At 46.6% G+C, this 14,448-nt stretch overlaps 1 protein-coding gene across 1 annotated transcript; it reads right to left on the minus strand.

Annotated features, from left to right (window-relative positions):
* Positions 1 to 1,070: 1,070 nt before the first annotated feature.
* OR1R1 (olfactory receptor family 1 subfamily R member 1) lies at positions 1,071 to 5,470 on the minus strand. Its single transcript, XM_075559601.1, has 2 exons — positions 5,447 to 5,470; positions 1,071 to 2,039 (listed from the first exon to the last, which is right to left on the minus strand). The coding sequence occupies exons 1-2, from the start codon at positions 5,468 to 5,470 to the stop codon at positions 1,071 to 1,073; spliced, it is 993 nt and encodes a 330-aa protein (XP_075415716.1).
* Positions 5,471 to 14,448: the final 8,978 nt, after the last annotated feature.

Genomic DNA, 14,448 nt, shown 5'->3' on the forward strand with positions numbered 1-14,448 from the left:
AAGGGAGCAAAAATTTTTATTACACATAGTTGAGATGGAAAATGAAAAGTTGGCCGAAGACAATAGTGTAGAGACTCAAAAGACTCTGATATGTCACATGCTGGTCCTTTAACATGCATATAGGGATTTTTAAAATGCGATCTTGGTTCATGAGCAGCAAACAATTGGACCTGAGGTTGTTTTAATAAGCCTGGAAAACATAGGATCTGTGCCATTTGCAAAATTTATAAAGGGAGGGCGTTGTCCATCAGGGGCTCTGATTAGATATACAATTCCTGGTTATGAAATGGAATCTCTATGTCCCTTCAGTTCTTCCTGAAGAGGAATCTACTAGAATGTTCCGTACACTACAACATCTATAACAGAGCTCTCCAAAGCCTCTGTAGATCTTGACTGGCTCCACCCCCCACACTTGCTTGACGTTGATGGTCTGTGTATCTTCCTTCTCCCCAAACTGCGAGACTCCATTTGTCTACTCCCCCCACCCTTGTTCATGGTTATATTTTAAAATGTTACAAGTATAACTTTTTGCAAGCATTGCAAAAATGAATTTCACCTAGTGCTATGCACCCCGTGAAGGGGCCCTGGTGCCGCCGTCAGGCAAGCATTGGCCTGGTAAGTCAAAGGTCAGAGACTCTGAGGATGAAAGTTGTGTTTATCTGCTCACATAACGATGTATCATTCTGGAAACCAGATAGAAGATCACAACAAGTCAGAACCAACCCCAGGACATCAAGCTTGGATGTACCCAAATATTAAAAGGAAACCTTTTATTTGCAACGCCGCACCGACCTCTCACCGTCCTGGAGCTCCAAACGAAAGCATTTCTTTTCCCAGCAAATGATCTCATCTCATTTTCAGCTGACAAGACGCCTTCTGTACACCCCCAGTTCACTCGCATATTTTCCAAAGTTTTAAATTATTACCTGAGGCAAACAATTAAACAACACGAAAACCGATTTCAGACGCTGTGTGGACGAACGTGATAGTGTTTGGGAAAGTTTAAAAGGAAAAAGAATTCTCCGGGAATCGTTCTCCTGGTGCAGCGGCCAGTGAATCCGGGTCTGCTCTCAGAACTCTCGGGGAGCAGCCTTCCATCCGACTGCCCTTTTTAGGGCGCCCTTGACCTCTTTGTTGCGAAGGCTGTAGATGAAAGGGTTCAAGGTCGGCGTGACCACTGCGTAGACCACGCTGGCCAGGCGGTCGTAGCGGGCTGAGTAGGCGGACGAGGGTCTGAAATAGACGGAGAGGACCGAGCCGAAGAAAAGCGAGACCACCACCAGGTGAGCCCCGCAGGTGGAGAAGGCACGGCGCCGTCCACCCGCCGACCGCACTCCCAGCACTGTCCCCAGGATGCGGGCATAGGAGAGGAACACGAGGAGCAGCGGGGTCAGCACCACGGCCAGGCCCTCGGAGAAGATGGCAGTCTCAGCGGCGGACGTGTCGGAGGTCGCCATGCTCAGCATCACTGTCATGTCGCAGAAGAAGTGGCGCACCGGGGCGGGGGCGGGGTAGGAGAGGGCGGAGATGAGCAGCGTGTGCAGCAGCGAGTGGAAGTGGGCCACCATCCAGGACGTGCCCACCAGCGCTGCACAGCGCCCGGGGGTCATGACGGCGCCATAATGCAGCGGGCGGCACACCGCCACCGCCCGGTCGTAGGACATGGCTGCCAGCAGGTAGCTCTCGGTGATACCCAGAGCCACGAAGAAGTACATCTGGGCGAAGCATGCCCGGAAGGAGATGGCCTGGCCCGTGTGGAGCAGGCCCATCAGCAGTCTGGGGACCGTGACGCTGGTAAAGCAGACATCCACGAGGCTCAGGTGGCCCAAGAAGTAATACATGGGCGATCGGAGAGCCACATCGGACCTGACCACCACAACCATGCTTAGGTTGCCCAGGGCGTTGAGCAGGTAGACACCAAGGAAGAGCAGGAACAGGAGTGGGTGGGCGTCTGAGCCGTCCATGAGGCCCAGGAGGAGGAAGCCAGGGGCCGAGGTGAGGTTGGCCAGAGCCAGGGGGTGGCCGCTGGAGTCGGGGTGCTGAGGGAAGGAGGAGGCAGCAGGCCTGAATGCTGGGAGTTCTGGCTAGACTTCTGGAGATATTAGGGCGCCGTGTAAAAAAATCTTTAATGGTCTTTCTTCCTTCCTGAAATGGTTTGGAAACTACCCTGCTCATCAATAGCCCTAAATTGATAGATGAAGAAACTGAATCTCAGAGGAGGGGTTTAGGCTACTAGTCAAGGGCTAGAGCTTTGGAGGAGGTCAGACCTGATTTTGAGACCTGGTGCTAACCTCAGACTGTGTCACCACTCTGAACCTCAGTTTCTTCTTCTTCTTTAAATGAGGAAATCATTAGTAGCTGCCCCTGAAGTGGGGGGTAAAGTGGATAGGAAATTTGTGAAGATAATGCACACACAGCATTATCCATCCGTCTGTCTATCTATCTATCTATCTATCTATCTATCTATCTATCTATCTATCTATCTATCTATCTTCAATCATCTATCATAGCTACCTATTATCATAGTTATTTGCTTACCTGTAGTCAATTAGTTTGGTAGAGGCAACACTGAGACCCAGCCCGTGTGTATATCAGTCTAATTTTCTTCACAAAGCACCTTACTGAACTTACCATTTGATCACTCAGCACATGCTGTATGCCATCTCAGGCGATGGGTCAGCTTTGTCTGTAAAGAAACAGATAACGAATAGCTTTGGCTCATAGGCAAAAGAGCTTCTGTTGCAATGAGTTCATTGCCAGTTTGGCCAGGGAGGCAGGAAAGTAGTCAATCTACAACAAATGACATAGCTGTGTTTCCATAAAACTATTTGTAAAACTAGGTGGCAGCTAGACTTGTCCTGAAGACTGTACCTCTGCGCTAAACACCGTGAGGGACAGAATGAGGAAGAAGTCTTAGCTTCTGCCCTCTACCAGTTGGGTCTGTAGCAGCCTTCAGCTTGCCATGTACTTCGCTCATGTAATGAACCAAGGGAGTGTTAATGATTCTTTGTGCAGGAGTCTGGGAGAAATTGAAAGAAGAGGTGAGGTTTGAGTGGGGTCTTGAAGAATCAATAGACGTTGGGCAAGAAGAAATGATATGGTGGAGAGGAGGGAAGGCATTCCAGGCAGGTGGGAGAGGTTGTGTGGGGTTGTTAGCAGAGGAGGCATGGCTTGAGGAGGGGACGAGAGGGAGGGAGTAGGTTCTAGAAATACTCGATTTCTGACAGTAATTGCTCAGGGGGCCTGCTTGTGGTGCGGCTACATCTTATGCGCTTGCCCAGTGATGTGTACACACAATTTACCTACTTTATCTGTTGAATGAGGCTTTTAATGAGCAATGGATGACAACAAAGTCAAAAAGATAGTGAAGGAGAGGAAATGAGGAGCACACTTCAGTGAGGACACCTGTCATTTCCTAGGAGAAGCCTCCACTTTATTCCCCCCACCCCCCGCCCTTTTGCTTCTCTATTATTGTCACCTACTGGTTGTGCCAAGGAAATAACCAGCTGGTGTCCCTGGCAACCCCATTCCTTACTCCAATACAGACCCAGATTCCCTCACTCAGTCAGCGTTATGGCTTTGGTTCCTTCTGGACCATTATTTTTTGAGTACAGGATCTTCCCTCCCAACCACGTGGCAGGTTGTGCAATGTCATGGAGCAATCACGGGCTTTGGAGTCAGAGCTGCTTTGGTTTTAATTCTGATTGGCTGGGAAAAGCAGGCCCACTCTCATGCCATCTCCACAGTTCTCATTCATAAACCGAGGGCGCTAACATGGTTGCCATGAGGATTGAATGAGGTCCTGTATGGATAAGGACTTAGCACTAAACGGATGCTCAACGGATGTTAGTTTCCTTTCCCTCAATCTCTGATGGTTGTCCCTGCTCCTTGATGACATCTTGAGACAGTCCAGTCCACTACGGGGGGGCTGTACTTATTTCAGCATGTTTTACATTAATCTCAGTTGAAACCTTCTCGTAGCTTCTGCTTCAGGACCAGTTGTGGCCGCATGCTGAGTTTGTTTCCTCTGTAGCTTCTATGCATATTAAGTCTTCTCCCCGATCCCAGCCCCAATTTAAACACCATGGTGTCTTACCAAAGATTCTTAGACTCTGGGTTGCCACTCCATATGTGGTAGCTTAACAATGTTGGGGGTCACACAAATTCGGCAATAGTAAAAGGTGTCTGAAGTGGCAAAAGTCAAACTCACTGCCATCAACTTGATCCCAACTCATAGCGCTGCTACAGGACAGGTTAGGACTCCCGAGACAGTAACTCTTTACTGAAGTCGCAGCTCAGAGCAGCTGGTGATTTCAAACTCCTAACTTAGTGGATTACAGCCTAGCACATAACCACTGTGCCACCAGGGCCCCTTCTGAACTGGCAAGGACCACACATGAATGGAACATCCAGTAAGTAATGAAGCCTATGTGTTTTGGGCCGCTTTTGTCCCTGTTTCAATTTTCTTAGGCAAAAGTGGGTAATGAGTGGGAAAAATTTAAGAAGCCCTGTCCTAGACTCTTTCTTATGGACTTAATTTCAGATTATTTTCTGTTCTAGATACTTAATGATATGTCAGTGCTTTTCTTAGTGAGAATGAGATATAGTGTTCTAGAGGGGGACTGGACTGGGCAGAATTCCTTTGGGCAGAATATAAACTCCACCAGATACTGCATGCCCAGCTACTGAGTGCCAGGTTCGAGTCAGGTATTGACTTAGGCTCTTGGGCTATCGCGGCACATGGACTATTCACAATGCAATAAACAACTGAACAAAGTCAAAATGTCTTTCTCTGCTTGTCTGTCCCTATTGACTCAGGGTGACCCCATGCACTGCAGAGTAGAACTGTGCACCATAGGGTTTTCAAGGGGTGGCCTTTTAGTCTCTTTTCCAAGGAAACTCTGGGTGGATTTGAACTGCCAATCATTGAGTTAGTAGGTGAACATTTCACCTTTTGTGCTGTTCAGGGATTTCCTATCTGATTCAAGGAATCAAAGAAGAGGTGAGGGCTGAAAGAATGAGTAAGGTTGACAGAGGCATAGGGGGAGGAAGGCATTCCATGCCGAGGAGAGAGAATGAAGCCCACGAAGATGTTCTGCAGGTAGAGTAGGGCTAACAGATGACCCCTTCCTAATGCTGGTAGGGAGGAATGGAGGAGGCGTCTGGAGGAAGGTGGGCCATAGGTAAGAAGATTGCAGAGAAATGTTGGCCCCTCTCACTGGAAGGGCTGCTTGCCAGATCATGACACTGTCAGCAGAATCTGTGGGCTGTTCTCCCTCTGGGCCAGCAGCCCCCAATCCTGAGGTCAGATCCATTGTCATTCATGTCAGCCTGGAGACCTTAACATTTTTAAAATCCTGACTGGGGAAGCAGCCCTGGAGAGAGAAAGTCAGGGCTGTGAAGGTCCTGGGAATTCCTGAACCAACCTCTCCAGTCTCCTCATTACCCACTGAATACAGTGCAGACGCATTGTACGCCTTCCACCCGGCTGCCAGCATTCTTGTCCAGTCTTACCTCCCACTGCTCCTTATGTCCCTTCTCTGTCCCGACCAGGATCCCTTGTCACTGTCTCTCCTTTATCCCTTTCTTGTGTCTCCCTGCCTGAAATGCTCTCCCTGCCTTCTCTCAGTTCCCAACTCCGACTGTCCCTCTAAGAAGCTGCGCCTCCTTTCCAGATTCTCTAGCCCCAAGGTTTCCTCCTTTGGAACTTAGCCCTCTTTGGCCTGATGATAAAGTGACTTTTTCTTCTGTGATGCTTGTCTTCTCCCCTAGAGGAGGAGCCCACTGAGGGCAAACATTTAGTTGTCTTTCTCTATCTAACCTAGGCCAAGAGTGGACCTTAGCCTTAACTTTCCTAGCAGAGAGGGGCATTCACCGGACAGACAAAGGCAAGGAGAGGTACAAAGGAAGTTACAAGGGAAACATCCAGGTAGTTCTGTAATGTCCTTGTTCTTCATTTGCTTTTTCCCCCTTAACGTAGGATAACGGTTTGCTGTGAGGCTTCAATGAGGTAATAAGGGGGAAAGAGTGTGACAAGAAGCATATAGAAAACCAAGTATACCTATATTGTCCTTTGACATAGTGACCCATCTTTTTATATGTTGTTTTTATTTGCTTATTTGTTTTTGATTTCCCCCCAAATTAATACATAAAATGCCATCTCCTCTCTCTCCACGGGGGGAAAATGTTTGGAGATTCTTCACTAACTTAAATCACTTAAACTGTCAGATAGCATAAACTGTAAAGGCACTCTAAAAGTAATACCTTTATAAATTATATATATAATATTATATCCTGAAAAAAAAAGCCCACTTAAAAAGGAATGAGCAAACGAATGAATGAATGAACACTTCGCAAAAGCAGGTACCTCTCCCTAACTCATAGCCTGCAAGTGGATTCAGACTCATCGCCACTCAGGCTAGAACTGCCCCAGTGGGTTTCTGATATGGTAACTCCTTTTGGGAGTGGAGAGCCTCAGCCTTCCCCTGCAGTAGGCACCTGATAAAAGTCCACTTTCTTCCTGGCCCCAGCCCTGAAAGACTGGTGGTGATGGTGAGCTCTGGTGACTGATGTACGTTGGTTCTCTCTGAGACGCCTGACACGAGACTGGGTTCCCTGACTGTTGGGGTGCTAGTGATGACTTAGAGCCCCTACCTGGGTCCCAGGTGTGGAGCTACTGGTTTGGAACCAAGGAGTAAGGACTTGTGTAAACAGGCTTACTTAAGATATAGAACCAGAAACCCTCCATTATTGTTTATGCCTCTGTGTAAAACAATATTTTTGTTGTTAACTAGCTACAGGGACATTTTCATGGAAAACATGCAGATCTGTGCACTTAAAATGTCAACACACGTGCCTGGGAGCCACATTCACATGGAGACCTAAGAATATACCTATCAATCTAAACAAGTGCAAAGACGTAAAGTGACCTTCAGAGGACCTTCTGGATACTCAGGCACACAGGTCCAAGCACAAGTCTACACACCAGTTCACACGATGCTCAAACGCCTTTCCCACTCGCTCTTACTCTCCTCGGGTCTCTGGCTACCTTCACAGAATTGGGGGTGGTCAGTGTCAGCTCAGGGGGACTCTTCCCTGGATCCTAGCACATTTAGTCCTGGGTTTCTATCCAACTTCTTGTTTATAGTCTCCTCCTCCCATCTCAGGTTCTTCACTTCTAAAGACACAGGCCAGGCCCCCACTCCCCTCTTCTACTTTACTCTGCCAAATGCATCACACACCCGTCTTCATGTATTCAACAATCTGAATGGTTCAATCTGCTCTATGCCGGGCAGGTGCTCCACGGAGCACTGGGTGGAGAGGCTTCCAGAGATAGAGAAGCCAAGTGTCCAACATCCTGTCTCAACATGGAACATGCAGCAATGATGCTGAACTATCAGGTCACCCAACACCCATGTCACAAATGGGGAGCAAAGCCCCCGAACATCCCGCACCTAGGGGAGAGAGTCAGGATGTTAACTGAGGTTTCTGAATCCCACCAATGGTCTCTTTCAGGTCCCCATGCTGTCTACCTCACTTGGGCAGCCACTTCTCATTTATGCCTCTCTCAGAAGCTTGGTGGACTCACCTGGCCTTTCCCCCATCGATTATTCCTCTCCCAGCCAGCAAGTCTCCTGTCTGAAAACTGGCCCGTGAGCCCAAATAGACTTTGCCCTCCACACTGTAAACACAGAGGCTGAGCCACTTCCAGCAGAGCAGAGTCAAGGTGTGTGTACCCCAGAGAGATTTACCTCAATAGCCCAAGGCAGGAGGAGTGACACAGCCTGGGAGCGGAGGGGTCACACACTAATTAATTAGCCAAGAAACTCCATGGAGAGCTACAGTGGTTCTCTGCAACTGCTGGTCCCGTGGGGTCCCTCTAACCCCCAGTCCTCACCGCTTCCTCCTTCCTATCCCGCCAGAGAGACAATGAGGTGGGGAAAGAGAATGACGATGTCTGGCACCTCAGAATCGCATTGGAAACCGCTATGTGTTGACCACACTGGCCCACTGCGCTCAAAGGATGCTATGACTCTTCTGTCCCCTCGTAGGGCACACTATAGGGTGATAAGGACATGCCTTGTCAAGGATCCCACAACCAGGGGACTCTGGAAATGGGGGTGTCCCTGGCTGTCCCCGGGCAGAACTGCAACCAGCACTCCAAAAGCTGTAGTCCTACTATGTGCTTCCTCTGCTCAGGGATATCCCTTCTTGCCAATGTGAGGAGAGCAGTGAAGGGCATCTGGACCCTGGGCACCCAGTCTCCTGGATGCCTCGCTTCAGAAGCACTTTCCCAAACTCTAGGCCCACCTGGCCTTAGAGCTTCCACTTAACTAGGAGTTGAAGGGGGGTGGCAGTAGAAGGGCTGGAGGTGTTAGAAAGTCCCCCATGTCAGGGAAACTGAGACTCAGACTCCATTTGGAGCTGCTCTTGATGGACTTCCAGGTAGCTGCCATTTCTCACCCCGTGGCCAGGCTGGAGGTGCTTAAAACGCATTCCTGTCTAGCTGGTGGGAGGGCTGGTGCCACTATAAGAGTCTTTTAGCCTCTTTTTTTAAAGCCCCTTCAGGGTCCTCTCTACCTCACTGACCTCAGCAAAGCCACCCTCCTGGATCTGAGGGGTTGGTCTCATTTCCTAAGCTGATCCGATGTCTTTGGCGGACATCTCTCCTCCTGGGTTGCAGCCCCGGTAGCCGCATCCTTGCGGATGAACTTCTCCAACTCAGCCACTCGTCGATTTGGAAACACTGACTCCGCATTCATGGGGTGCCCAACCCTGTTAGGCTCCAAGTAATATCAGAGATGACTTGCGAAGAGCAATGTCATCAAGTCCTGGTTTGGCCACCAATCTCCTCAGCGCTCTGGGCAAGTCTCTCCCCATCTCTGGGTCTCAGCTTCCTAACTATAAGTTGAGAGGGGGATAAACATTGATGATGTCTGAGGGTCTCTTTCGTGTCTGAGGAAATATAATTCTGAGACTGTGCCCTTGATAGCTACATTCAGGTTGGAGAGAAGAGACAAGAGTTCCCAGCCAGCCTAGGCAGTCTGTGATATGGGGACTTAGAACGGGAAGTTTTGCAGGAGTCAGGAAGAAATCCAGGGAGGAAATGGGGTTTAAACGGAAGAACAGGAGGGATTATGGCATGTGGGAGAGTAGTGTGCGTGAGGATAAGGTATCAGGAACCACAGTTTATGCAGAGAGATCTACCACACCCAAACAACCCATCCCATCTAGTCCATTCCACTTTGTAGACACACTGTAGAGCAGAGAACTGCCCTTCTAGAGTTTCTCAGCCTGTCCATCTTCCGAGAAGCCTCGTGCTTCTCCCACAGAGCATGGTGGATTGATCCACCCACACCCCAGTTAGCAAATTCACCTCTGCACGGCCAGCGCTCCTTAGACTCGGGGAACTACATGGAAAAAGAAAGGCTACTCAGGCACATTTCATGTTGGGCAGAAGGTGTGGCTGTTGGTTCTCCAAAGACTCTCTCACTGCTCTCTCCTTCAAAACAAGCAAACAACCAAACTCACTGCCATCGAATCGATGTCTACTCTTACTAACTAGCTATCAAAGCTCGAGGAAGTTACTGAAACTTTCTGTACTTCACTGCTTCACCTGTAAAATGGAAAAATAGAACCTGTGTCACAGAGATGGCATGAAGATCTGATCAGTTAGTGATGTGGAGCGCTAAGGATGCTGTTGGCTACCGCCATTATTGTCTCAGCAGAACCTACAGGGCTCCGAGTCACCGGTGTTTTGTTCTATTTTTTGCTCTCCTTGTGTGAAATTTCTTATTTTTTAAGACAAAGCTATTCTGACTCTCTCCCTTCTAGATCAGCATGAAATGACCTTTGGCCAACTCAACTGTACAGAGGAGCCATCTTCAAGCTGCAAGTTGCTAGCCGTTTCAAGTCCAATTGACAAAACCAGCACAGACACTGAAGGAACCCTTGTTGCCCGTTGTTGCCGTACCATAGTCCTCTGTGCAAGAGACAGAAACACTGCCCGGCCTTGCACCAACCGCACGCTCATTGTACTGGCTAACCCCATTGTTGCTGGCAGCGTGTCCATTCATCTCATCGAGGGTCTAACTCTTTGTTAGCCCTCTACTCGACTGAACGTGATGTCCTTCTCCATGGACTGGTCTTGCCCGATTACAAAAGGTACAAGGGCCCCCAAACTGAGGCACTCATCTTAAGTAAAAATGTCCAATCTGTGGTTAAGTCCAGACTCTTGATGTCTGCTTGATTAACATTTAATGTCTGATGACCACCAATCATTAACCTCTAGGCAAAATTATGAAAATACATTCCCAAGGGGCCCCTTGATGAAAGTAGTCTTGTCTTTCTGGTCAAGTTAAGGAACGAAGGCCCTAGAATGGGGTCTTGACACAAACAGCTTGCTCCATCTCCCACGCAAGAAGCCCTTCCGGGAATGTTTGGCCCAAGAAGCTATCTTAACAGAATGTGTTTTGAAAAAGAATGCCTTGTGGTCATTTTGTATGTCCCTATAGCCACTGACCTCCGCAATTGAAGAATATAACCAACCCAAATAGTGCAGCGAAGTGTCTAATCCCCCCTAATTATCCTGCTTCAAGATATCATGCCTCCCACTTCCCCACAGAGCTGAATACCCATTAAAAATATTGCTAGTCCCTGGTTTTACCTTATAAATGTACTTATTCATCTTCAACTCCCCTGAGCACTTCCTTTCACTCGGTGAATTGAAGTGCTTCCCTCTGGTTCAAACTAGTTTCAGATCTTCAATAAACCTCTTTATTGTCATGTTCACAGAGTGCTCTTTCATTCGGAGGCACTTTCCACAGCATGTGACACCAAGTCTCGCCCCCCACACTCCTAAAGTGCATGCTTGCAAGAATGCAAGACAGATTTGTTCGTTTTGACAGTCCATGGTACATCCAATATTCTTTATCAACATCATAATTCAAGTGCGTCCATTCTTTTACAGTCTTCCTTCATTTGTCTTCTAGCTTTTACGAACTATGAAGCTGTTGAAAATACTATGACTTGGGTCAGGCATACCATAGTCCTCAAAATAACATCTTTGCCCTTTAACCCATTACACATGTGTATATAGCAACAGATTTACCCACTGCAACACAACATTAGATTTCTTGATCGTTGCTTCCATGATATTAATTGTGGATCCAAGTAAAATGAAATCCTAGACAACTTTAATCTTTTCTCCCTTTATCATGCTGTTGTTTATTTGCTCCGTTATGAGGAATTTTATTTACTTTCTTTTGAGGCATAATCCATACTGAAGGCTGTCACCTTAGCTTTCCATCAGTAAGGACTTCAAACCTTCACTTTCAACAGGCAAGACTGTGTCATCTGCACTCTGAAGGTTGTTATGAGAATTCCTCCAAGCTTGATGCCACGTTCTTCTCCATACAGTCCAGCGTTGATCGATTATTCACTCAGTGTGTTGTATTATGTGCCCTATTAAAAATTTTTTTTAATTGTGATTTAGGGGAATGTTTAGAGAGCAGATCATGAGTTTTAAATCATCAATTTCTACACATTGTGTTTCAACTCATCCATTTCAATCCCCTCGATGTATCATCAGTATCCCATCCCTCCCAGGGCTTCCTGTTGTTATTCCTTATCTTGTAACATTGTAACTGCTGCCCTTTGGAGCTTCAATGGCTGGTTATTTTTAACACAGGGAGAGTTCAGTTCCAACCTCTGCTAAGCTGGATTTTCCAGAAGAAAAAAAAGCAGGACACACACACAAGAAATTTATACCATGAAAGAAATGTATATATTAAGAAAGTGGCCCACCGAGATGCATAGTGGGCAAGCCAGTCCAACTCCAGTCCATGGGTCAGATGCTAGCAGGAGACCTTCCTGACTCATGAAATTGCTGAGCAATAAACCAGGAAAATGAAGGCAGGAAGACTTTTGGCTGGTGGAGACAGAGTCTAGTGGATCCAAGTCAAGTAACATGAGCTGCCAACAGCTCAATGGGAACAGACGATGCTGTCTGCTCCAGTAAACATTCTTAGTCTTAGAAACCATTTCTAGGATCAGTAGGAATTTGAATCAACTTGATGGCAGTGGGCTTGGGTGGGATAGAATCTCACAGGAAAAAAATAAAATGGGAAATCCTTGAGATAAAAAAAACACTAAGAGATTCCAACAGACTCCAATTTGGTTTTATGAATGCACGCCACTTTAAAAAGTTAAAAATTAAAGGATACAGTGATATGGAAACCAAACCAAAATTAAATCATATAGTCAAACAATGTTTGTCTCTTATAAACGTGTGCAGCATAGGAGAATCTTATGCATGTCATTTCATTGAGACCTTATAGAGTAGTGTGTGTTTGATGGAATAGTGTGTGTTTAAAACCCAAAACTCAGAAGGCATAAACTGGAGAGGGAGAACTTGTTATGTCTGAGAAAGAAATAACATATCTAAGCTTAAGTGGAATTCAACCCTGGAAGAAGTCAGCAAGATGTACATACACACTCAGTGGTTACCTGTTTGGCAGTTCCCTGAAAGGTCAGCAGTTTGAACCCACGAGATGATAATATGAAGCTTTCTACTCCAGTAAAGAGTCATGGCAGTCATGCAGAGGCAGTTCTATCCTGCCCTATCCTGCCCTATATGGTCACTATGAGTCAGTAGGGACTCAATGGCAGTGAGATTTTGAGGACAGAGAAGTGGACTCAAATTCTGTCTCTAGGAATTATTTGAAGGTTCATCTAGTTTGATGAGATAGATGACATATTCATTTGTACATGGTGAGTGATATTTATTGAGCATCTACTTTGTGCTAGCAACTTAAAAAATCATTTTATTGGGGGCTTGTACAATTCTGATCACAATCCATACATACATCCATTGTGTGAAGCACATTTGTTGCCATAATCATTCTCAAAACATTTGCTTTCTACTTGAGCAATTGATATCAGCTCCTCATTTCCCCCCTCCCTCCCTCTTCTCCCCTCCCTCCTGAACCCTTGATAATTTATAAGTTGTTATTATGTTTGTCATATCCTACACTATCTGACATCTCCCTTCAACCACTTTTGTGTTGTCCATCCCCCAGGGAGGAGGTTGTATGCAGATCCTTGTAATCAGTTCCCCCTTTCTACCCCACCTTCCCTCCACCCTCCAGGTATCGCCACTCTGACCACTGGTCCTGAAGGGATCATCCGTCCTGGATTCCCTGTTTCCAGTTCCTATCTGTACTATTGTACATCCTCTGGTCTAGCCAGATTTGTAAGGTAGAATTGGAATCATGATGGTGGGGGGAGGAAGCATTTAAGAATTAGAGGAAAATTGTATGTTTCATCTTTGGTACCATGCACCCTGACTGGCTCATCTCCTCCCCACAACCCTTCTGAAAGGGGGTGTCCAGTTGCCGACAGGGCTTTGGATCTCCACTCTGGACTCAGCCTCCTTTACAATGATATGCTTTTTTGTTCTTGGATGCCTGATACTTGATCCCTTCGATATCTTGTGGTCACACAGGCTGATGTGATTCTTCCATGTGGGCTTTGTTGCTTCTGAGCTAGATGGCCCCTTCTTTATCTTCAAACCTTTAATACCCCAGATCCTATATCTTTTGATAGCCGGGCACCATCAGCTTTCTTCACCACATTTATTTATGCACACATTTGTCTTCAGTGATCATATCGGGCATGTGGGCACCCACTGATATGATTTTTTGTTCTTTGATGCCTGATACCTGGTCCCTTCTACACCACGTGGTCAAACAGGCTGGTGTATTTCTTCCATGTGGGCTTTGTTGCTTCTGAGCTAGATGGCTGCTTGTTTAACTGAAAGCCTTTAAGACCCTAGACACTATATCTTTTGATAGCCAGGCTCCATCAGTTTTCTTCACCACATTTATTTATGCACACATTTGTCTTCAGCGATCATGTCCAGAAGGTGTGCATCATGGAATGCCAATTTAATAGAACAGTGTTCTTGCGTTGAGGAAGTTCTTGAGTGGAAGTCTAATGTCTATCTGCTACCTTAATACTAAACCTATAAATATATGCATGTAGATCTATTTCCCCATCCTATATAAATATATTTACATATGTACATGCCTATATTTAGACCTCTATAAATACTCTTTGCCTCCTAGTTCTTCCTTCTATTTCCTTTTACTTTCCTCTTGTCCCATTATCATGCTCAGCCTTCATTTGGGTTTCAGTAGTTTATCTGTTACATTGTCCTAGCTGAATCCCTACCAGGCCAATCACACCCTCCTTGCCACTAATTTTGGATCACTGTTTGCTCCCTTGTCCCTTGGTTGTTCAACACCATTTCATTTCCCCCGCCTCCCCATCTTCCATGTTACCCCAGAACCATCGGTCTTGTTGTTTTCTCCTCCAGACTGTTCATCTAGCCTATCTTACCTAGATAGATCTGCAGAGATAATAATATGCACCAAAAAACCAAGGCAT

The sequence above is a fragment of the Tenrec ecaudatus genome, chromosome 10 (assembly GCF_050624435.1).
Source record: "Tenrec ecaudatus isolate mTenEca1 chromosome 10, mTenEca1.hap1, whole genome shotgun sequence".
Taxonomy (NCBI): domain Eukaryota; kingdom Metazoa; phylum Chordata; class Mammalia; order Afrosoricida; family Tenrecidae; genus Tenrec; species Tenrec ecaudatus.

Excerpts from the sequence above, each read along its gene's own strand:
- OR1R1 (XM_075559601.1), bottom strand. The coding sequence starts at position 5,470 with ATGCGTCTGCACTGTATTCAGTGG. Across the intron at positions 2,040-5,446 it reads GTCTGCACTGTATTCAGTGG|CACCCCGACTCCAGCGGCCA; the intron begins GTAATGAGGAGA and ends TCCTTCCCTCAG.